The following is a 23,761-nucleotide window of genomic DNA, read 5'->3' on the forward strand; positions in this document are numbered from 1 at the left end:
GGGCTGTCCGGGTCCGTTCGGGGCTGTACCGGGTCCGTTCGGGGCTGTAACCGGGTCCGTTCGGGGCTGTACCGGGTCCTTTCGGGGCTGTACCGGGTCCTTTCGGGGCTGTCCGGGTCCGTTCGGGGCTGTACCGGGTCCTTTCGGGGCTGTACCGGGTCCTTTCGGGGCTGTCCGGGTCCGTTCGGGGCTGTACCGGGTCCGTTCGGGGCCGTACCGGGTCCGTTCGGGGCTGTACCGGGTCCGTTTGGGGTGGTCCGGGTCCGTTTGGGGCGGTACCGGGTCCGTTCGGGGCTGTCCGTGTCCGTTCGGGGCGGTACCGGGTCCGTTCGGGGCTGTCCGGGTCCGTTCGGGGCGGTACCGGGTCCGTTCGGGGCTGTCCGTGTCCGTTCGGGGCGGTACCGGGTCCGTTCGGGGCGGTACCGGGTCCATTCGGGGCTGTACCGGGTCCGTTCGGGGCGGTACCGGGTCCTTTCGGGCCGCCCGGAGCCCGCGGCCCTCACGGCCCTGGCGGCCATGGCGCCGCCGTTGCCCCGGAGACGGCGCCGGAAGCGGCGCGCGCGCGGCCCCGCGCGTTTCCGCGTCCCCCGCCCGGGCCGGCCCCGCCGCAAACACCGCCGCAAACAAACACCGCCGCAAACACCGCCGCAAACACCGGCACCACCGGCACCACCGGCACCGGCCCCGCGCCCGGGCCGGCCCGCCGCAGCGCCCGCAGCATGTCCCGCGTGCCCGTGGGGAAGGTGCTGCTGCGCAACGTCATCCGCCACACCGGAGCGCACAACAAGGTGAGGCCCGGGCCGCCCGCGCCGAGCGGGGCCTGCGGGGCCGAGCGGGGCGGCCCGGGCTGCGGGGACACCGTGAGGCTGCGGGGACATCCCGGGCTGCGGGGACACCGTGAGGCTGCGGGGACACCGTGAGGCTGCGGGGACACCGTGAGGCTGCGGGGACATCCCGGGCTGCGGGGACATCCCGAGCTGCGGGGACATCCCGGGCTGCGGGGACATCCCGGGCTGCGGGGACACCGTGAGGCTGCGGGGACATCCCGGGCTGCGGGGACACCGTGAGGCTGCGGGGGCACCCCGGGCTGCGGGGACACCGTGAGGCTGCGGGGACACCGTGAGGCTGCGGGGACATCCCGGGCTGCGGGGACATCCCGAGCTGCGGGGACATCCCGGGCTGCGGGGACACCGTGAGGCTGCGGGGACATCCCGGGCTGCGGGGACACCGTGAGGCTGCGGGGACATCCCGGTGGTGCCACCCGGCGATGCGGGTCCTGCTGATCCTGCAGGGGAGAGCGGGAGTGTTGGGCAGAAATAAAAGGAGTTTGGTCAAGCGGCCACGTCCTCTGGGTCACTTTTGGTTTAACGGCGTTCCGGTTTCCCCGAGTTTCGGTTTCACCGCGTTTCTCACCGCGCTGAGGGAATATGTCTGTAGTTACTTAAAAAGTAGCAAATCTTTAATAGGCTTTGTTTCATTTTATTTGTTGCGCTGTGTATGTGCTTTTAATTGCATGAAACAATTTGGACGTTGTGTGCACAGGCAGGATTTTAGTGCAGGATTAAGCAACTCCATGAAGTTTAGCAAACGGTTTCATGAATCATAATTCAGCAGGTCTGACCACCACCAGGAAGTTCTCTTTTGGACACAGATATGTGTAAATATTCCTTTGTTTAGGGATGGTAGGAAAGGTGGCTGTGAGTGTTGAGGCTGGTGCTGCGTGCCTGTGAATTTTCCCTGATGTTAAACTCATTTCCCTTTCTGTGACTTTCAGCTTCAGGAAGAGACAGAAATGTGGAAGATAAGGGAGTGGGAGAAGCAGACAGAAGAGACTTACTGGAAAAGGCAGAGCAGAATGCTGTCAGACACCTCCAGGTGAGACACACCACAGAAACATTCGTTATCTCCTTAATGACTCCCTGGAAAGAGGTCAAGCCTCTGCTTAAGCCTGACCATTCATGTGAGATGTGACACGTTGGAGGTCCCAGGTGAATGAGGGGTGGCTGGGAGGGGTTCCCCACCTGAAGGGGCTGTTTCTCACCTGAAGGAGCTGTTCCTCACCTGAAGGAGCTGTTCCCCACCTGAAGGAGCTGTTCCTCACCCGAAGGGGCTGTTCCTCACCCGAAGGGGCTGTTCCTCACCCAAAGGGGCTGTTCCTCACCCGAAGGGGCTGTTCCTCACCCGAAGGGGCTGTTCCTCACCCAAAGGGGCTGTTCCTCACCCAAAGGGGCTGTTCCTCACCCGAAGGGGCTGTTCCTCACCCGAAGGGGCTGTTCCCCTTCTGAAAGAGCTGTTCCTCACCTGAAGGAGCTGTTCCCCACCCGAAGGGGCTGTTCCTCACCTGAAGGGGCTGTTCCTCACCTGAAGGAGCTGTTCCTCACCCGAAGGGGCTGTTCCTCACCTGAAGGAGCTGTTCCTCACCTGAAGGAGCTGTTCCTCACCCGAAGGGGCTGTTCCTCACCTGAAGGGGCTGTTCCTCACCTGAAGGGGCTGTTCCCTCACTTGAAGGAGCTGTTCCTCACTTGAAGGAGCTGTTCCTCACCTGAAGGGGCTGTTCCTCACCTGAAGGGGCTGTTCCTCACCCGAAGGGGCTGTTCCCCACCTGAAGGGGCTGTTCCCCACCTGAAGGGGCTGTTCCCCACCTGATGGGGCTGTTCCCCACCTGATGGGGCTGTTCCCCACCTGAAGGGGCTGTTCCTCACCTGAAGGAGCTGTTCCTCACCTGAAGGGGCTGTTCCCTCTCCGCAGCAGCCGCATGCGCAGCGATGGCTTCGACGAGGAGGGGCACAGGGCAGACTGGAAATCCAGGAACCCACAGCTCCTTGACCTGGTGGAAGATGATCTCCTCAGGGCCAGATCCTGGAATAAAAAGCTGTATGAATGTGAAGCCAACATGCCAGACAGGTCTGTGAGGGAATTCTGTGTGTCTGTGGTTGTAATTAAAACATCTTTTTGGAGCCCTGTACAAAAAAATGACACATTTCTGTTCTGCGTGACATGTACAAACTTCTGCCATGTCACAGAATAACCAATTTGAGCTCATCTGTGGAGTTTCTAAGCCACACTAAGCACCATAAGCCCAGCCCTAAGCTTAATATTTATTACTCTACCCAATAAGCTTAAAAAATCTCAAGAAACACAACTCCAGGGTTGGATTTAAAGAAATCAGAGTTGTGGTTTGAGAACATAAGGTGTATTTAAATAGCACCAACCAAATCAGTCCCATTTCCTTCCTGTCTAAACTCAGATTCATTCTGTGGCTCTGCCTTTCCAGAATTGCATTTTTGCCCTCAAACAAGTTGTCTGTTTTTAATGGATGGTTCTGCTTTCTTACAGGTGGGGGCACAGTGGATATAAAGAGTTGTACCCTGAAGAGTTTGACACAGACAGGTAAGGCAGACACCCTTACTGATGGATCCAGAATCTGCCTTCTGACGAGCTCTGCAGGGAATTTTACAAACTCTGTTTTAAATTTTGACTAGAGATCAACCTTGAATGCAAAGCCTTACTGTTAAAAAAAACTCAAATCCATTAATGTGGTGTGAGTCTTAGGGGAATCTTTTGTATTAAGATAGTCAGGTTTAGCTGGATTTACCAAAATCTATGAGTCTGGGAGGTAAATAAATTCTTGCAGTATCCTGGAGAGTGGAAAAACAAGATTTTAAGACAGAATTAATTATTTTTAACCTACACCCAGCAGAATCACCAATATTTTCCAGGCTTACAGATTGGACATGAATGAGTCTCGTCACTCAGTGGCTTTCAGTTCATCTCCTCCTGTTCTTTTTCCAGTGATCAGCAGGAAGGAGACGAGCAAAATGCTGTCAATGGGAAGAAGAGATCCCACCTGGGGAAGCAAACAGCCCGTGAGTCCCACAAAAGGAAAAAAACCAAGAAGTCCCACAAAAAGAAACAAAAAAAGCGCTCACACAAAAAGAGGAAGAAAAAGAAAAAGGAGCAGGAGAGAACTTCCACAGATTCCTCCCGGGGGGAGAGCGAGGGCTCAGGAGAGGAGACTCCAAGCAGCCGGAAAGGAAAACACAAGCGCAAGAAAAAGCCCAGGAAAGTGCCTGCCAAGGAACCTACCTCTTCTTCTGGGCAGGAGAGTGACTTTTGCCATGCAAGCAGCTCCAGCACCAGCAGCTCTGAGGACACTGAATCCGAGGGCAAAAAGGAGAAACGGCCCCCAAGGAAGAGAAAGAAGCGCCACAACTCCGTGCCCGAGAGGCCGAGTGAGGTGCCGGAGAAGAGGAGCAAGAGGAAGAACTGGAAGGTGGCGGGGGATGAGAAATCTGAGGACAGCTCTGATGAGGACTGAGGGGTCTGGGTGCAGCTCAGAGCAGGAGGGGAGGACAGAGGGAGGCATTTGTCACTCAGCACTGCCCCACTGCTCCAACACTGGTTTACACACACGCTGCCAGCCCACAGGGAGCAACGAGCCTGGGCAGCCTCGGACTCGCCAGGCAGCACTGCAGGACAGCACCTACCTGGCCCACAGGTGGGCTCGAGCTGCCAGCTTGGCTGTGATCAGGTTGGTTTTTTTCTTAAATTATGTTTGGACAGATTGCTCTTTTGACTCACCAAAACAATGGCCAGTAGGAGAGAGGACAGGCTGATAAATCAAGCTGGTAATAGAGGCAATGTCACTGTAACCCCCACAGTAGTTTTGTCTTCCCGTCCTCCACCAAAAGCAGAGGTGTGGGGGCATGCACAGCGTCAGCTGGACACGGAGGGGAGCTGAGGGAGTATTCCCATTCCAGCTGAAGGGGCAGTGACTTCTCTAATGGTGAAAAAAGCCACCAGTTCATTTGCTTGGTTTAGACTCCTGTCCTGAGCCTGCTGTGGGCTGGCCACCGTGTCTACCTTCCTTCCTTGTCTATGGGGATGCTGAAACCATTTGTGCTGACAGAGAGGCCTTGGTGGGTGTTGTGTCCTGTCTCTGCTCTGCCCAGTGTGTTACTGGAGAAATTGGTACCAGGCTGTTCTCCCTGCAGCGAACAGCCAAGCCTTTTAATAAAAGAAATAAATCCAGATGTGTTTGATGCTTTTGTCATTGTTCTGGAGCAAAGCCCGGGCACAGAGCACAGGCCTGGGAGTCTGGGTGGTGCCTGTGTTCTCCCTGTGCTGTTTGTTTCTGCTTGAGCACACTTGCAGGAGATGAAATCAGGGCCCTGGGGAAATGTGTGGAGCGATTGTTGTGTCTTGGACAAGCACAAAACAGCGGCCCCAAATCCTCACTGCAAGCCCCCATTGCTGTTCCTTTTTTCCCTTCAAATGGAAAGAAAAACGGGATGGTCACGGAGGTGTCTATGGTGTGTACAAAGGTGTTTCAGTAGTGAACACACAGGTGAGTTGCACCTGTGTCTGCTGCAGGGTCTAAGACAGAATTACAGAATTACAGAACGCTTTGGGCTGGAAGGGAATTTAGAGAAATTCCAGTTCCGTGAGCACCACACCTTCCACCAGCCTGTCCGACCTGTCCTTGGGCGCTCGCAGGGATGGGACAGCCACAGCCACAGCTCCTCGGGGCAGCTGCGCCAGGGCCTGCCCACCCTCACAGGGGAGGATTCCTCCCCACAGTCCCAGCCACCGCTGCCTCCGGCAGTCCGCAGCGGCTCTGCGGCCGCCGGCCCCGGCCGGGCCGGTGTCCCGGAGGCGGAAGCGGCGGCGGAAGCTCGGGCGGCGCTTCCGTGTCCGGGCGCGGTGCCCTTGGAGCGGACATGGCGCTGGCGCTGCTGCGGCCGCGGCCCCGCGGGGCCGCCCTGGGTGAGCGAGGCGGGGACCGGGACCCCGGAGGGTGCGGGACCCCGGAGGGTGCGGGGACCCCGGAGGGTGCGGGGATCCCGGAGGGTGCGGGGACCCCGGAGGGTGCGGGATCCCGGCGGGTGCGGGACCCCGGAGGGTGCGGGATCCCGGCGGGTGCGGGATCCTGATGGGTGCGGGACCCCGGAGGGTGCGAGGAACCCGGAGGGTGCGGGATCCTGATGGGTGCGGGGAGCCCGGAGGGTGCGGGATCCCGGCGGGTGCGGGGACCCCGGAGGGTGCGGGACCCTCGGATGATGCGGGGTTCCGGAGGGTGCGGGACCCTCGGATGATGCGGGACCCCGGAGGGTGCGGAGTTCCGGAGGGTGCAGGACCCTCGGATGATGCGGGGTTCCGGAGGGTGCAGGACCCTCGGATGATGCGGGACCCCGGAGGGTGCGGGGTTCCGGAGGGTGCGGGACCCTCGGATGGTGCGGGACCCCGGAGGGTGCAGGGTTCCGGAGGGTGCGGGACTGCAAAGGTTGTGGGACCCTCGGAGGGTGCGGGATCCTGATGGCTCCGGGATCCCGGCGGGTGCGGGATTCTCACGCCGCGCCCCGTTGTCCCCGCAGCTCTCCTCGGCTCGGCTCTGCTCCGCCGCCCCGCCGCGCTCGGTGCCGCCGCCGCCCGCTGCGCTCCGGCCCGCGACAGCCACGGCCCGCCCCGCCAGGGACACGGTACGGCCCTGCGTGTGTCTGTCCGTCTGTCTGTGTCTGTCTGTCTGTGTGTGTGTGTGTGCGTGTGTCTGTCCACCTGTCTGTGTGTCTGTGTCTGTCCGTCTGTGTCTGTCCATCTGTGTGTGTGTGTGTGTGTGTCTGTCCGCCTGTGTGTGTGTCTGTGTGTCTGTCCACCTGTCTGTGTGTCTGTGTCTGTCCGTCTGCGGCTGTCTGTCTGTCTGTGTCTGTGTGCGGGGGTCTCGTTTTCCCAGGATCAGGACCCATTTTCCCATCCTTGGAAATGCTGAACCCCAGCGCCCGGGTCTAGCACAAGGCGCCCTGCCCTTGGCAGGCGTTGGGATTAGATTATCCTTAAGGTCTGTTCCATCTTCTGAATACTCAATGATTCTGTCCAGAATGGGTTGTGAAGGACCAGATCTTGGCTCAGCTCCTCCAAGGGACCAACAGCAGTGCAGGGATAAGGAATAGAGCTGATGGAGGTGATACCCGAAGGTCATAGAGGGATTTAAAAACAAGATGAGATTTAAGGTCCTTCCCATCCCAAACCAGGCTGAGTCTATAATTTTTTTGGGCCACTCTAGGAGATTTTAAGTGGCAGCTGTAACAAAGAACAGAAGAGATTTACACATGGTGCAGTGGTTTTCTTGGTGTCTTGTTGGGTGATGCACAGTTAAGGGTGTTACCAGCAAAGGAAAGCATAATCCTAAATGCCCGTTGATTTAAGGGAAAAGTTGTGAAATGCTGAGCATTGTTAGATAGGACAGTAACCGTGCAGAGATGTTACTTGTGATAAATAACGGTGCAGTTGTGGTGCCTCAGGCTGTGAGGAGTGTGTGTACCCTCACCTTCAGCAGCACTGTTACCAGTTAATAGCACTTCAGTTTGCACTTTGCCCAAGTCCAAACTTCAGATCCTGTGCTTTCCTTCTCTTGTCACTTTCTGAATTTCTTTTCTTTGTGCCAAAACGAAGGAAAACATTTGCATTTTGGTTTAGGTGGAGGGATATCTGTGTGTTAGTTGAGCACTTTGGGGGGTGTTTCATTGATAATTTCAGTCAGTTCTTGATGGTTTCAGCCTGGGCTGATGCTCCCGTTGTGTTTCCAGGTGTTGCTCATGCAGGGTTTTGGTTTGCAAACTCTCCACATTTCAAAGCCATCCCTTCATCCCTTGGCAGAGGGGCTTTTCCCTGAGGATGCTTCTCCTTGCAGGCACTTCCAAGGCTGCATCTTTGCACTGGACAGGGGAGCGAGCGGTCAGCGTGCTGCTGCTGGGGCTGCTGCCCGCAGCCTACCTGTACCCTGGACCTGCCGTGGACTATTCCCTGGCTGCAGCCCTCACCCTGCACGGCCACTGGTAAGCACAGCAGGGCTCGACTCACTGCAAAGAAGGTTTGGTGCCTCCAAGCCTCGTCCTGGTCTAGTGTAAAACACCTGGGAAAAGTCTTTGGTCTCCACGTTCGATGGCAGCCGTGATCTTTGGCAGGAGTGGTCGTACTTTGGTCTTCCTTTCTCACGCTGTTCTCTCAGTCAGAATAAGAATCCATAAAATCTCTGTAGTATCTTAACCATAAGAGCACTTCCTTGCCCCTGGAGGTGTAGAATCCTGGATGTTTTTAGCCTGTGGAAGAACCAGTGTTGTGTGAACAGAGGGAACAGAAAGAGGACAGAGCTGTATAAAAATAATACAAAAATATTCTGCCTCTAAAGCTCCATGCACTGGCTTTGTGCATCTGAGTGGTGATGAGGTTCTGCATAATAAAGAGCTCACAGCAAATATTCCACTAAGGAGACCTGGATGATTATTTCCTTTATTCCTGGCTGGATGTTTGCTCAGTGTAGTTCTGCTGTGATCCTTAATGAGAGCAGGGACAGAGCTAATTAGGAGTGGATCTACATGGCTGGCCAGGCTGGCAGCATCCACCTTCCTGAGGTGATCCTGGTTTGGGAATTCCTTGTTACAAGGATAAAGCAGATTTTCATGGTACTTTGGGGGTGCCAGGTTTTCTTAAACCTCAGTTTTGCCCTTAGGAATTTGTGCCGGGGATTCTTGCACTTCCCTTGCTCTGGGAGCTTTTTTCCCAAAACAAGCATCCTGTGTCTCCTGTTTCTAGATAGTTCAAATCTGGACAGGAGTTCACTTCCAGATATGGAAAAAAAAAAAGAAAATGAGCTAATTTCTTTGGTTGCCACTCTTCTAATCTAAGTGCATACCCAGGAGTCTTCTGTGCCTTTGTGACAATGGCTGGTCCCAGAAATTTCCTTGGTTTTCCTCTTTTCCAGTCAGATAAGAAGGCAGATTCCAAGGATTCTGTTTGGAGAGCTGTGGTCAGCACTTGTTTTCTCAAGAAAACTCTGAGCCAATCTGTGTATCTTCAGTAGAATCTGTGGGATGTTTTGTTTTGTTTTGTTTTGAAATAGGTTCTTCCTCTTTCTGTGTGGGAACTGAGCATTCTTCAGGAAAGGCTGATGGCAGCGGGGCGGGGGGAAAGCGAGTTGGTAGAACGGGGACACAAAGTGGATGGATTTCAGTGAGTGAACTTTGCCAATTTGAACTTTTCTCTCTTGTTCAGGGGTCTGGGCCAGGTAATTACTGATTATGTGCACGGAGATGTCCCCATTAAAGTGGCCAACACGGGGCTGTACATCCTGTCTGCCCTGACCTTCGCTGGCCTCTGCCACTTCAACTACCACGACGTGGGCATCTGCAAGGCCGTGGCCATGCTCTGGAGCCTCTGAGGAGCCCCAGCCCTGACACACACGATTGTCCTCTGCTGCCTCTGCTTCATCAGCTTGTGAGCAACGTCCTGCACCACAAAGGAACAGCCAGGGGTCCCCCGTGAGCCTGCAGGGGGCTCAGAGCTAATTTAGAATATACAGAGAAAACACAGGTTTACATAGAGATTTAACTGGAAAGTGTCCAGTGAGAGTGAGTGGATTCAAGCTGCACGGTAAATTGGGGTGAATGAATTCCATCAGTGGCAGATTTGCATAGCTAAAGGGAACTCTCCTTGTAATATCAGCTTTAATGATATTTCTAACTGTTGGTTGATTTCCTGTTCTGTAAAACAAGCTTGGCTTGTGGAAAACTGAACTGCTTCTTCTGACATCAGTGTGTAAGGCAGACCCTGTAACTCTTTGGACCCTGGGAATTGATGTAGAAAAGGGAATACTTTTTTCTTAATCCATGCAATAAAGAATTTCCAGAAACTTCGTGTGTGCTTCTGAACCATTTTTACTGCTTTTGAGTTGCCTAAAATGTTTTCTCTGTAGCTAGGTCTGCTCTGCCTTACTTCATAAAACGAAGAATATTTGTGTGAATGAATGCTTAGAGGTGACTTAGACTTGACTTAATACAAGGATAATTCATGTCCCTTAGAAAATACAATGAGGACTGACGTAGAATAAAATACTTTTGCAGATTGACTTTAGGAACATTAAACTTCAAGGTTTTTATGTTCACCTGCAACACTTTTTTGAGGTTTATTTTCTAAAAACTCTGGTCTGTGTTGTCCTGTGTGACTGAAAAGACAACGAAGAGGAGGCTGAGGGAATGTTCTGTTAGGGATTTTTTAGGGGGGAACTGAGATTGTGGTTTTTAACTTTCAGCTTCATCCTGTCTGACTTTCACATTGCTAAGGAGTGGAAAACTCTTTCCACATTCTCATGGTACTTCTGTGGCACTATGAGGAAGAGAATTTGTGTAACCATCAGTGATTCTGCAATGACCCAAGTCACTGTTTGGAGTCTACAAGACTTTCTGATTTTTTTTTTTCTTTTTAATGTGGATACGAAATTTTATTTATTAGCAAAAGCAGGTAGCTGGCCAATTTTTTGTTGGTGGTGTGGTCAGAATGGAGCTGTGATGTGGTTAAATGCCAACATGTTGCTTTTGTCCCAGGAGGAGGAGCATGGTGAGTCATGGGTAAGTCCCTCTGGGCAAGCTGAGGGTCTCTCGTGGAAAGTGTCTGAGGTTTCCTCACACAGGATGCAGCTGGATGTGCTGTTTAAGCTGCTCGGGTGAGAAATTCCTCATCTGAGAGGTTTGGCAATGTAAAAGTCCAAACCTAACTCAAAAGCTGTTGGGTCAACAGGCATTAAAGATTTTATGGATCAAATTCTACAGGACTGTATTGACATGCACATTCTTGTTTCTTCAGTGTGTAATTTTCTTCGGACTGGAAAACATGCTTGGCCTTTTGCCAAGAACTTGCATTTATTTTTTTAATAAGTACTGACAGTAGTTAAAACATAAAACTGACTTGTTTTGGATAAAGACAGACTAAAGTTTCTTCTATATAAAAACCGAGCTGTATTTTAAAACTGTTGAAGTGTTCCATCATAGGTTGTGATTTTCATTCTTAACATAAACTTATCTTCATGGTTTCATCCACTTCATCTTTTGACAGTTTCTTTAGGATTAATTTTCTCAAGTAGCCTTCTTCCTCAAAGGCCAAGAACATTCCTTGTTCCATTGAGTATTCAAACTTAAATGCTTTGGAGGAGCAAGATGTAAATGTCTTTTTGAAAAAGATGATGTTGCTTTCACCAGGAATTTCTTTGGGAACTTCTCCTTCCTGAGAAAGGAAAAAGGGGAGCAGGTTAATCTCAGCACAAGCCCTGACCAGTTTTACTCCAGCTCCGAGTTTTGAATTCTGCCTGCTGGATTTGTACCGATGAGGAGAGGGAAGCAGATGCTTACCTTGAACCTAACGATCATTTCTCCACATTCCCTCTCACAATACATGTAATAACTTTTGTCTTCCACTTGGACACTGAAGGCCACGGGCAGCCCTGCTAAGGGCCTGGTGGTTTTGTAGCAGTGAATGCTGAAATGCATCCCTTTGCCTGGAAATAAATGGGTTATTATTGATAACCTGCTCCAAGGGAGCTGCAACAACGGAATTCAGCGATGTTTTACCATTCCCCTGGCAGCCAGCCCTGGCTGTCTCGCCAGGGTATTCCTCCTGACAGAAGAGCCAGGACTTGAATTTTTATGGCTTCTGGTTGTGCTTTATGCAATCAGGCAATAACCAGGGTGCACCAAAGCAGCTGAGGTCACCAGGCAGTGTGGGGAGGGGGTCAGACCCTTTTGTGTGCATGCAGAAACTGAGACCGGCATGTGGAAGTGGCTGTCTGCAAATCAGAGCATGGCTGGATATAGGTGATCCAGAAAGAAATATGGGCAATAAATAGAGCTGTAAATAAATTGCTGAAGCACCCCAAAAAGTCAAAGCAAAAACTGTAAGTTTATAGCTAATATCAGAAGAAAATAAGACCTTTCAGTGCCAATTCATTGTTTGAATTTTAAAATGAGTTTTTGTAATCCAATATAAGAAAAAGGAGGGAATTAAGGATTTTGTGATCAGAGCCAAGCAAAAATCTTAACAGCCCTTTTTCTGCATGTGACATCCCGCAGGCTTTGGTCTGACTCAGAAATCTCATCCATCACCAATGCCCGAGACACAAAATTTCACTCTCAGCTTAGTTTTCTTCTTGCAAATGAAGTTTTAAATCATTATTCTCAATCCCATCATTGGGTGGATGATTACAAAGAACAAAACTACCTCCAGGATAAAGCAGCAGAGCAGTGGTGATGGTTTCTGTTTGGAAATTACCAGATTGCATCTCCTGGTCTGTCACATCCTCAAAGGCAGCCACGTTCAGGTCGGGGCGCACCACGAGCAGTTGGCTGTTCACGTTCCTCAGCACTCGGTGCAGGGTCCTTTCCTTGCAGAGGGCATCACACTCCAGCTCTGCAGGAATAATAAAGCAAAATTCTTCATATTTTAGCTGTTGTCACCTCAGGTCTTGACAGTTTGCTGCCAGCTTAATCCTGGCATTACGGATGTCGTGTGAAAGGAGTTTTTAGAATGACATCAAACACATCATCTTTTTCACCTCTGCTTGAAGCAGATTTCCCAGAATCTGAAATTTATTTATATAAGCAAGAAAAGCTGCTGTGTTTGTTAACGAGAATTCAGAAGCATCAGTTCTCTTTTGCCCAGTAATTAAAGTGCATCAAAAGGTGCTGTCAGGGAATCCACTACCCTGTGTCTTAAGAGGAATTAAAGCAACATCAGCATCACAACTAGCAGTGAGCTGTAGCTGGGGTGGTTTTTTTGGGGTTTTTTTTGGGGTTTTTTTGTTTTGTTTTGTTTTGTTTTGTTTTTTGCAGCCACTCTCAGTGTGAAACTTGTCCTCTCTGGAACAGTAAGTGTGAAATGAGTAACAAAATCATAAAAGATGAGTTCTTAGCTTACCATCGTCGTCTTGGTTCCAAGTGAGCAGTGAAAAAAAAGGAAAGAAAAACAACATTAAGCTCTGCCCCCACAAAAGAAGTCACTTTGTGCCCAGGCAGCCACCTACATGTTCCCACAGCCCAGTGCCACCAAGGCTGAGCTGATGTCACTACAGACAGGGTTTATCTGTCAGCAAAACAAATGAAAACGCAGTCATTTGAGAACTGGAGTCACCACCAAACCAGAGGTATGCAAAATACTTTTATAGGGTGAGAAGGTCACTCTAAGCCTAAAACTGAGGAATAATTGCATGCAAATTTTTGGTTTTATCAGTGCCTTTAAGTGAGCAAAAGGACAAGAAGAACTCATTACAAATTGCTTTTAAAGAAGAAACTGTTTTCTAATTGACTTTTTTCCACAAGATTGGAAATTACTCACTCACTCCATGTCCACTCCCAGTATTCCAACGATTCTGAGTATCCTTTCCCAGATTTTTTTGTGAAAGCAACAAGTATTCCCCTGACTCAGCTACTTGGCTAACAACACACAAACTGAAGCTTCCGGGGAAGTTAGGTGAAATTAGACTGACAAAGGAATTGTGTTAAATTGTGTTAAACTCAAACAGATAAGGTTATTAAATGCTCTAATTACCATCAAAATAGAGGCAGAAATTTTTTCCAAGTTCTACTGCACGCACCAGAATCTCTTCAGCACTCATCTTCACCCTGCTCACAGCACAGGGAGAGGGATCAGAGTTAAGCTTGATGCTTCTTACCCCATAAAGAGATAAAAGCTAAGTATGCACAGACTGATCTTACCAGGTTCCCCCTAGAAAAGCATGAGCTTCCAAAATACCCAAAAGTTAGAACCCATTCTGACTGCCCCTAGAAAGGTCATCCCTTGCACACAAGATAATAAATGTCTTAAAACCAGGTGAACAACGGGGAGATCTGGCTCTTGCACGGGGATTTGATTGTGCAATCAAAATACCCAGCTCACTCCAAAGCTTTTCCACCAGTTGAAAATGACCTTTTATACAAAAAGGGAGCAATATAAACATAAGTAAACACGCACACCCAGAGGGATTAGGGTGGGAATCACCGTGGTTCTCTTTGTCCCTCTAGCAAAGCACTTTGAGGACTGTATTTTGGAGTGACTTTTTCTCTTTGTATTTCATATGTTTTTTATGTAGCTGTAGCTGTGCAGAAGAGATGGCAAGGCTCCCAGCAGCATCTTTGTTTGCAAACATGCACATGCACACCGTGGAAACGAGATACCGCAACACCCAACCGTGCAAGTCTCATTTTTAGCATATTAACCTGAAAGTCCTCTGTTATTCTAAAACCCAGGGGCAAGCAGAGGCAGAACTTTTGACAGAGGACTGAAGGAAAAAGTGGCCCTTGGTTTTATGGGTGGCACAAAATGACTGTGCTTCTTCCCGCGATCATAGAATCAAATAAGTTGGAAAACACCTCCAGGATCATCAAGCCCAACCTTGAGCAGTAAAAGATGGTTATTTAGACCTTTTACCGAGGACCATTTTTGGACCTTTTACCGTTTGAAAGGAACTGCAGACGCTCAGAGGAGTTTCTGCCTGTCGGACGTGGAATGACTCACCCGGAGAAGCCGCAGGGTTGCGGGGCGGGAGCAGAGGCGGCAGCAGAGGCGGCCGGAGGTGGCTCCGCGGGAGCTGCAGCCGGGCGGTGGGAGCGGGGAGAAGGGCAGGGTGCACGGGCAGGAGCAGAGGTGGCTCTCGGTGGTCTTTTCTGGCTCTTCGGGGATCCTTTCTGGCTCCTCGGGAGTACTTTTTGGTTCCGCGGGAGCTGCAGCCGGGCGGTGGGAGCGGGGAGAAGTGCAGGGTGCACGGGCAGGAGCAGAGGTGGCTCTCGGTGGTCCTTTCTGGCTCCTCGGTGGTCCTTTCTGGTTCTTCGGGGATCGTTTCTGGCTCTTCGGGGATCCTTTCTGGCTCCTCGGGGGTTCTTTCTGGCTCTTCGGGGGTTCTTTCTGGCTCTTCGGGGATCCTTTCTGGCTCCTCGGGAGTCCTTTTTGGTTCCGCGGGAGCTGCAGCCAGGCGGTGGGAGCCGGGAAAAGTGCAGGGTGCACGGGCAGGAGCAGAGGTGGCTCTCGGTGGTCCTTTCTGGCTCCTCGGTGGTCCTTTCTGGCTCTCGGTGGTCCTTTCTGGTTCTTCGGGGATCGTTTCTGGCTCTTCGGGGATCCTTTCTGGCTCCTCGGGGGTTCTTTCTGGCTCTTCGGGGATCGTTTCTGGCTCTTCGGGGATCCTTTCTGGCTCCTCGGGAGTACTTTTTGGTTCCGCGGGAGCTGCAGCCGGGCGGTGGGAGCCGGGAGAAGTGCAGGGTGCACGGGCAGGAGCAGAGGTGGCTCTCGGTGGTCCTTTCTGGCTCCTCGGTGGTCCTTTCTGGCTCCTCAGGAGCTGCAGCCGGGCGGTGGGAGCCGGGGTAGGCGCAGCTGCGGGGCTGCCGGAGTCAGGATCGGAGCTGTGCCAAGGCCACCCCGCCGCCGCCAGGGATGCCCCGGCCGGAGGGAAGCCAGCGCTGCCGTAACGCTGCCGGGAGGGGCTTTATAGCGGCTGCGGCGGCCGAAATCGGGACGTTTTCCCAAGGTCTGCGCCTACGTCTGCATTTCTCGCATAGCATTTCCCCTCCTCGCTGCAGGAGGCAGCGCCTTATGCAAATGCAGGGTTGCGAGGGTGGCTTTGTGCCGCTCGCTGTCACGCCGCTGTCAGCCGGCTCCGTCCTGTCGCTCCCGCTGTCCTGGAGCAGGTGCCGCCCGTGCCAGCCCGGCTACCTGTCGGAATGGGATGGAAATCACCGCGCTGCTGGTGCTCCACTGCTGGTGACAGCAGTGCCCAGGAATGCCGGCGTGGACGGAGGAATGTCCCGTGCCAGCCCCGTGTGCAGGAGCGGCCGCATGGGAGGAGTTCAGCTCCTGCGCTGGGATAACGCCCCGTCCCCGCATCCCGCGCTGCCTTTGGGGAGAAAGGCTGCAACTCCAGTCATTTACAGGCCCTAAAAACAGGGCACCGAGCTTGGGCACGAGTTATTTCCCAATGTCTTGATTTAGGGCAAATTTGGGAGAAAAACTCTTAAGGGGTTTTCTCTAGAAAGCAAATTTAAGTGGCCTTTCTTCTAATTGGTTTGCGGAAAAGATTTCTTTGGAGAAAAGTGGGGAAAACCTGTTTATTTAACAGGCAAAGCCTTCACTAGCACAAAAAATGAACAATATTGAACAATAAAACTTTTTGCTGCTCTGAAGAGATGACAAACTCAGAAAAGTCCCCTTTGTGGGCTGTAGCTCGGTCACTCAGTCTCTTATTAGTCCCTCTGGCACAGCCCAGGCTCGACCCGCTGGGCTATAGGTGAGAGCTGCCAGTGCTCTTCTGGGTTTCCAGTCCAGAGCAGGTTTAAATAGTTCTAAGGAAAAATAAAAACCACAGTCCAGAGAAACTTCTCTGCCTCAGCTAGCTAAAAACGAACTAAAAGCAAAGGACGGCTCCGTCTCACCATCTGCCTGTCTGCAGACAACACAGTGCAGGAGCAGGACAGTGGGGGAGTGAGTGCAGTTTCTGAAAACAAACTCCACGCTTCTTCTTCCCCCTTTGCTCTCAGAACCAGCCTTAAAGGTGCAGAACTTATTTCTGGGCTAAGCAGACCAATGGGGATACACTGAGCATCACAAAGTCACCCCAGTTTGTTACATCTCCGCGCCTGGATCTGCTCTTTCTGCCGCTGGTCAGAGGTTAGGGCACTCAGCCCTGCAGCTTGGTGGGTAAACTGAAGAGCCCCAAGTTGTGAGGATGCTAAAAACACCCCAAATCCCCACATCAAACCCAAGTCCCCAAGACATTCTCTCAGCTGCTCACATGCCTTTTACTGCTCTTGGAAGGTAAAAAAAAAACCTAACAAAAAACCAAAAAAACCCAGACAAAACCACAACCCAAAGTTCATAGGCATGCTTTAATATCTGTATGATAAACATGAGGAGCTGATTTTGAGGTTTAAAGCACATCTTTCAACTTTATTTGAAATGGTGAAGAAAAGAATAACTGCCTCTTTTACTAATAACTCTGGATTTTGGCTGGTTTAGCCAAAAACATTTTTCAAAAATTAATGCTGTACTAATGATTTATCATTTAAATTTAAATATACATTCAGATCATTATTTATTTTGTATTACCTTTTGGCGCTACTATTTTTGGTAAATTGATATTCCATACAAGGAGGACTTGGTCTTTCATGTCAGCCTTTGAGAGCCTTAAAATTCAATTAGTTCATTGAACACATTGAATAAAAGGCATTTCCTTATCTTTTGTGCACATATTTGCATTTTTCAGGAGCAGATCTAACTCATACAATAGGTTTTGTGGTACATTTAAACTTTCATTTCTCCTGTAATTTAATATCTCAAATCTTAGAGGAACTGCAACTACTTTTAGAGTAATGGCTTAGATAATTTTTCTCCAATTTTAAAGGAACTGTAACTCTGAGTGAATTCTGTCCCCTTAGATAATTTTCTTTTAAATGTTTTAATGTTGCTTTTAGTCTGAGTTTTACTTATAGACTGTCATATCCATAAGAAAATGAAAATGAAAATACAGATGTTTAAATTGTTTTACTCCAGGTGGTCTGTTAATAAAAGCTATTACCACAACACAATTTAGTAAAAATTTCAATAATATTTTCCTACCATATTCTGTCACATCTGTTTCTTAACATTTAGATAATAATGTTAATAACGTAATTATCTATGAGATATCTGATCATTAAATTAAATGGGCCATGGCAGCTTTTTAAAAGTTGTTTCAACTTTGAGAAAGTATTTAGTTCTTGTTCTTTCAGGAGTTTGATTTCTCATAATAATGTTAATAACGTAATTATCTATGAGATATCTGATCATTAAATTAAATGGGCCACGGCAGCTTTTTAAAAGTTGTTTCAACTTTGAGAAAGTATTTAGTTCTTGTTCTTTCAGGAGTTTGATTTCTCATAATAATGTTAATAACGTAATTATCTATGAGATATCTGATCATTAAATTAAATGGGCCATGGCAGCTTTTTAAAAGTTGTTCCTACTTTGAGAAAGTATTTAGTTCTTGTTCTTTCAGGAGTTTGATTTCTCATGCTGATATTTTCATTTCTTCTATTGATTATGTATGTGAGATTCAGGTCCTTTCCTCTCTTCAAAACAGAAAATATGAAGAAAAGAAAAAAAAAGGAAAAAAACCCACCAAGCCAGAGGCAAAATTTACATTCCATTACATACCATAACTTAAATTATATATCATAGCATATCATAACAAAATGCAGTCTTGGCAGCCGCGTGTTGTGGCAGTGTTACTCATTTGAGTGTTTTTACTCATGTCAGTGTTTTTATGCGTTTCAGTATTTTTACTCATTTCAGTGCTTTTACTCATGTTAGCAATTTCTGCATTTTAGTATTTTTACTCATTTTAGCGCTGTTTCTATGTTAGCGTTTTTCTGCATTTCAGTATTTTTACTCATTTTAGCGCTGTTTCTATGTTAGTGTTTTTATGCATTTCAGTATTTTTACTCATTTTAGCGCTGTTACTCATGTTAGCATTTTTCTGCATTTTAGTATTTTTACTCATTTTAGTGCTGTAACTCATGCTAGCATTTTTCTGCATTTTAGTATTTTTACTCATTTTAGCGCTGGTTTTATGCGTTTCAGTATTTTTACTCATTTTAGCGCTGTTTCTATGTTAGCGTTTTTCTGCATTTCAGTATTTTTACTCATTTTAGCGCTGTTTCTATGTTAGTGTTTTTATGCATTTCAGTATTTTTACTCATTTTAGCGCTGTTACTCATGTTAGCATTTTTCTGCATTTTAGTATTTTTACTCATTTTAGTGCTGTAACTCATGCTAGCATTTTTCTGCATTTTAGTATTTTTACTCATTTTAGCGCTGGTTTTATGCGTTTCAGTATTTTTACTCATTTTAGCGCTGTTTCTATGTTAGTGTTTTTATGCGTTTCAGTATTTTTACTCATTTTAGTGCTTTTACTCATGTTAGCATTTTTCTGCATTTTAGTATTTTTACTCATTTTAGCGCTGTTTTTATGCGTTTCAGTATTTTTCTGCATTTTAGTGCTGTTACTCATGTTAGCATTTTTCTGCATTTTAGTATTTTTACTCATTTTAGCGCTGTTTTTATGCGTTTCAGTAGTTTTACTCATTTTAGTGCTGTTACTCATGCTAGCATTTTTCTGCATTTTAGTGTTTTTACTCATTTTAGCGCTGTTTTTATGCGTTTCAGTATTTTTACTCATTTTTGTGCTGTTACTCATGTTAGCATTTTTCTGCATTTTAGTATTTTTACTCATTTTAGCGCTGGTTTTATGCGTTTCAGTATTTTTACTCATTTTAGCGCTGTTTCTATGTTAGTGTTTTTATGCATTTCAGTATTTTTACTCTTTTTAGTGCTGTTACTCATGTTAGCATTTTTCTGCATTTTAGTATTTTTACTCATTTTAGCGCTGTTTTTCTGCATTTTAGTATTTTTACTCATTTTAGCGCTGTTTCTATGTTAGCGTTTTTATGCGTTTCAGTATTTTTACTCATTGTAGCGCTGTTACTCATGTTAGTGTTTTTACGCCCTTTAGTGCTGTTACTCATTTTAGCGCTGTTTCTATGTTAGTGTTTTATGTGTTTTAGCGTTTTTATGTGTTCTAGTGTTTTTACTCCTTTTAGCACTCTTACTCATTTTAGCGTTCTTATTCATGTTAGTGCCCGGCCGCTCAGACTGCACTCATTTCTGGCTCGTTTTTCCGAGCCAGATCCATTGCGCACTCCAAGAAACTCATTCCAAGGATTTCTCGTGGAAGGTGAAAATTGACGGGAAAGGTTTGAGGAACTGTTCAAAGCTTTAATTGATAGAAGGGCCCGGGCCGGAGCCGCTCCCCGGGCCCTGAGGGAGCGCCTCGGGCCGCGGCTGGCGCTGCCACCAAGGGTGGCACCGGGGGTGCTGCCAGCCCTGAGGGCAGCGGGTGTCCCTTGTGTCCCGTCCCTTGTGTCCCCTCCCTTGTGTCCCTTGTGTCCCTTGTGTCCCGTCCCTTGTTTCTCGCCCCTCGTCCCCTTTCCCTGGTCCCCACAGTCGCGGCCCCTCACGGCCATCGCCCGCCCGCCTGAAGGGGAAGCCGCGGGGCCGGGCCGTCCCGGGCGCCTCGGAGCCCTCAGGCTCTGGGGGGGATCAGAAAGGGATAAATCCCCTCGGATAAATCCCCTCGGATAAATCGCCTCGGATAAATCCCCTCGGATATCGAATTTAGGCGGGCCCGGTACTCCCCGCTGTCTCCAGCCCTGCGAGGCGCTGCCTTTCCGGTGAGAGGAGCGCCCTTGCAGAGGAGCCAGCTTCACGTTTTACAGGTTTTTTATGCAAACATTCCCCCCAGCGTGACCGCTCAGCAAACACATCGTGCTTTTCCTGAGGCAGCCATGGCGAGCAAATCGCAAAAAGCAGATAAAAACAGAAATAAAGGCAAAAAGATGGAGGTGAGCGGTGCTGCGTGAGGGAGGACCCCTGTTATGTGTCCATACCTTCAGTAGTCACTGCAGGTACCAATATCCAAACCTGACCACTAATTAGTTTGACTACCAACTTCCTTAAAAAATTCACCTTGTGTCAAACCACGGCAGCCCCTCATCCCACGTTCTCCTCTGGATTGAAGGAACAGAGATCCACGGCACTTTAGGGAGGTTTAGGGGAACAGAAATCACTTTCTTTGTGTGGGGAAACTGCAGTTTCTCCAAGGGCTTGAAGCCAAACAAAACTGAGTAAGCACAGGGACATATTTATGTAGAACTTCTTGAGAGACAGCTTCTGAAGTGCACCAGCTTTTACTGAGATATATGTACTACAGTTAATAGTATATAGATAGAAATATGTGTGTATATATACATAAACGTGTATATACAGAGATTTCAATCTGGTACTTCCAGCCACTCCCCAAAATGCCCACGATACTGTGAACCTACCCCCATTTTCTCCAAAAACACCCTCAAGGTCTTTTTAAACCTCTTCTTTCTCTCAGCCAAACTCTGTGCAAGGCTTGTTTTAAATCCTAGAACTGTATTTTTCCTAATGTGCTCTGTTGTTAGAATGAAGCTTCAGAAAATCCTCAGCTGTCTGACAAAACAGATTTGGCTCCTTCTGAGGACTCGCAGTCCCTTTTCAAGACTGAACCACTGGAAAAGGTTTTAAACGGTGATGTAGTAAATATACTGGAAGTAAGTACGGAATGACCTAATTTCATGTTGAGATTCATCCAAATGTTTAAATAAGATTATCTTTTTCTCTCTTAACAGAGATCAGCAAAGAAATTAATAACTTGTTATCCAAATATGCTGACACTATAAGGCAAGTTAACTTTGTGCTATTTGCACAGCAATTTTAAAACTGTCTAGAAAAGATGAATGGGTGGCTGCAGTTTAGGAAAATTAACACTGAAAACTGTCCAACAGATCTTGAAAGGAAAATGGTTGTTTTTATTACTACAGAGGATTAATTTGATCAGAAACTGGGTGTTGATAGACAACACATTTTAAGAAAGACATAAAAGTAGTGAGAAAGTTAATGGCATTAGCATTGATTTTAACCACGGATTTCTTCACTTTAGTGCAAGAATAGCATTGGATTCTTCTTACGTCCAGGAACTTGATGAGATCTTAAAAGAAGCCAGGGCCATAGAAAAGCACTTAAAGCAGAAAAGGGAGAAGCTGAAACAGAGATTTGCTGTCATTGCCAATAGTCTGCAAAGCTAAATGGAGTTTGTTACAGAAATGCAGAGCCAAAGTTGTGTTTGTGAATGAAAACAAACTGTGAGGAGTGTGGTGATGTCTGTTTCTTGTATAAATATTTCTGTCAGTTCAGGAAACTTCCAACAAGTAAAGCAGATACTTAGTGTTTAAATACATAGTGCAGTGGTAGTTAATAAAAACAATTCTGAATATCTTGTTTTAAATCCTGTGACTCAAGGGATTAAGACCCATTAAACATAGCAAAAAACATTTATATGAAACATAGAAATTTATGATGTAAGTGGAAAATGACCTCAGATTATTTCATGTTAACCATTTTCTGGTTGTGTTTTTTTTTTTTTTTTCCTTTCTACTTTAAAAAATGTTTTTGTTCTGAATCTTAGTAGAAGATACTTGCAATGTTATTTCCATTTTGCCTCAGAATGTAAACAGGTTGAAAGATCAGCTTAGAAATAAGAGAGTTCTGTAAAGAACTTTGAGAAAGTATAAAGTCTTAATTTCAAATGCATTGTAATACTGGTAAATATGTGTTACATTTCAAGGCCATGTTGATATAAAACACAATCACAGTTTTGCTGTTTATGTCAATAAGTAAATAGATAATGTTAACATGATCTAGAATTACAGTGTTATTTTGTTATTTGCCTACATGAGCGTTGTTTGTTGATACTCAGTTTTTCTGAGAACACTGAGCCCTTTTTCTTTCTTGTCATTTTACTCTGTTAAAAACAACCAACATGGAATGTACAAAGGATCACTTGTACAAAGTGTGGGGCTTATGTAATAAAGAGAAGTGCTGGAACAAGATACATTTCCATCTCTACCCCAGTAGCGTGCAGCTATTTCATCTTTAAATCCTCTCAAACCTAATCCACCCTCCTTTCCCCCTTTCCTGAGCTCAAAGCCAAATGTGCTACGTGTCACAGTGACACGATTTAAAGCAAAGAATGAGAGGAACTGGACATGTAGGGTGAGATTTAGATCCCTAAAGATGCAGATATGTCCTTAGCAGGATTTTCAAAGTGCCTAAGCATGGTGTAAGCGCCTTACACGCTTAGGAATTTTGGAAAATCCCATAAGGTGCCTATCTGCATCTTTAGCATCTAAAGGCTTCCCAAAGTCTCACCACTGCTCTGCCATCATATTTAGCACTCTCCTATATTTTCCCCTGATACTCTCACGCTTCTCTGTTTATACAGAGAAATGTGGGAGGAAAAGAGATTTAGGAAGTGACATTTTCTAAAATATTGCGCTGAGTGTTTCTAAAATCCTCGCTCTTCTGTAGTGATGACACAACCCGGAGTTTCACAGTGATGTCCGCCAAGGGCCTCAACTCAGACATTCAGCCACAGTTATTTATGAATAATAAAGAAAAGCCACACAAATCTAATTACTGAGGAGCATCTGCCTGCGACTGCATTTTAGCTGTTTGTGCTTGGGGAAATCACGCAGCCTTTTTAGAGCATCTGGATTTGGATTTACTTTATGTGGCCAGTATATCCAACTATTATCAAGTGTCAGAACTTAGATTTTGGGATACAATGATTTGATAAGGTTTTTCCCATGGGGAATCAAGTGCTCCTGTTGCAGCAGTTTGCTCTATTTAAAAACTTCATAAAAAACAACAAAAATAAGTAAAACTCCACTTTTTAAAACAATGAAGGACTGCTTAATGCAGTTCAATCCAAAATATATTTTCAGAATGATGACTCTTGGTTTTTTTAGAGTGATTTCTTATACAATTGGTTGTCATTCCAATTAATAACCTTTAACAGAGTGGAATCTCTGGGATAATAGGAGGAATTTAGACTTTGAAGAGTAAAGTCAGTGAGTATGGCCACAGTAACCTAGGTGAGCTATGAACAGTGTGGTTATAATTATTAATTTTTTAAAATTACTAAGAGCAACAGAGCTTCTGGCTTTGCTGCACAAATATGGGTGAGGATATAATATTTAAATAAATGAAGTAAAATTAATTAAATATCTATTTTATAGGGTTTAGGCTTGAAATGGTGAGTTCAGAAAGTTTAAAACATCTATTGAAAATAAGTCAGCCTCTCCTCTTTTGAAGTTAAATAATATTTCAGTAATGGAAATACTTTCTACATTGGAAATTGGAATTGAAAACGAAAATGGAAATCAATCATACATTTATCTCTCCCTGTTTAAAGGGAACTTTCCATAATTATTGTGCTGGTCAGAAATACAGAGCACTTTTTTGGTGGCTGCTCTTTAGTGTTCCACTCAGTATC

General features: G+C 47.3%; 4 protein-coding genes across 5 annotated transcripts; 3 read left to right on the top strand and 1 right to left on the bottom strand.

Annotated features, from left to right (window-relative positions):
* Nucleotides 1-626: 626 nt before the first annotated feature.
* NKAPD1 (NKAP domain containing 1) lies at nt 627-5,031 on the top strand. Of its 2 annotated transcripts, none has more exons than XM_068172292.1 (5): nt 627-788; nt 1,775-1,875; nt 2,752-2,904; nt 3,337-3,390; nt 3,793-5,031. In XM_068172292.1, exons 1-5 carry the CDS (start codon nt 720-722, stop codon nt 4,316-4,318), a joined length of 903 nt encoding a protein of 300 aa, XP_068028393.1. In that variant the 5' UTR covers nt 627-719; the 3' UTR covers nt 4,319-5,031. The 2 variants fall into 2 exon arrangements, with proteins under 2 accessions (XP_068028393.1, XP_068028392.1); XM_068172291.1 differs by having other exon boundaries at nt 629-788; nt 2,749-2,904.
* Nucleotides 5,032-5,642: 611 nt separating this feature from the next.
* On the top strand, nt 5,643-9,685 carry SDHD (succinate dehydrogenase complex subunit D). The gene is made up of 4 exons (XM_068172293.1): nt 5,643-5,766; nt 6,375-6,479; nt 7,688-7,832; nt 9,049-9,685. The coding sequence occupies exons 1-4, from the start codon at nt 5,721-5,723 to the stop codon at nt 9,212-9,214; spliced, it is 462 nt and encodes a 153-aa protein (XP_068028394.1). The 5' UTR covers nt 5,643-5,720; the 3' UTR covers nt 9,215-9,685.
* A 1,122-nt stretch (nt 9,686-10,807) lies between these two features.
* Nucleotides 10,808-13,853, bottom strand: IL18 (interleukin 18). The gene is made up of 5 exons (XM_068172294.1): nt 13,369-13,853; nt 12,739-12,747; nt 12,094-12,231; nt 11,178-11,323; nt 10,808-11,052 (listed from the first exon to the last, which is right to left on the bottom strand). Exons 1-5 carry the CDS (start codon nt 13,433-13,435, stop codon nt 10,837-10,839), a joined length of 576 nt encoding a protein of 191 aa, XP_068028395.1. The 5' UTR covers nt 13,436-13,853; the 3' UTR covers nt 10,808-10,836.
* Nucleotides 13,854-19,471: 5,618 nt separating this feature from the next.
* Nucleotides 19,472-22,123, top strand: TEX12 (testis expressed 12). The gene is made up of 5 exons (XM_068171945.1): nt 19,472-19,509; nt 20,144-20,243; nt 20,850-20,955; nt 21,057-21,108; nt 21,368-22,123. Exons 1-5 carry the CDS (start codon nt 19,472-19,474, stop codon nt 21,510-21,512), a joined length of 441 nt encoding a protein of 146 aa, XP_068028046.1. The 3' UTR covers nt 21,513-22,123.
* The last annotated feature ends 1,638 nt before the right edge of the window (nt 22,124-23,761 follow it).

Source organism: Anomalospiza imberbis, chromosome 24 (assembly GCF_031753505.1).
Source record: "Anomalospiza imberbis isolate Cuckoo-Finch-1a 21T00152 chromosome 24, ASM3175350v1, whole genome shotgun sequence".
Lineage (NCBI taxonomy): Eukaryota > Metazoa > Chordata > Aves > Passeriformes > Viduidae > Anomalospiza > Anomalospiza imberbis.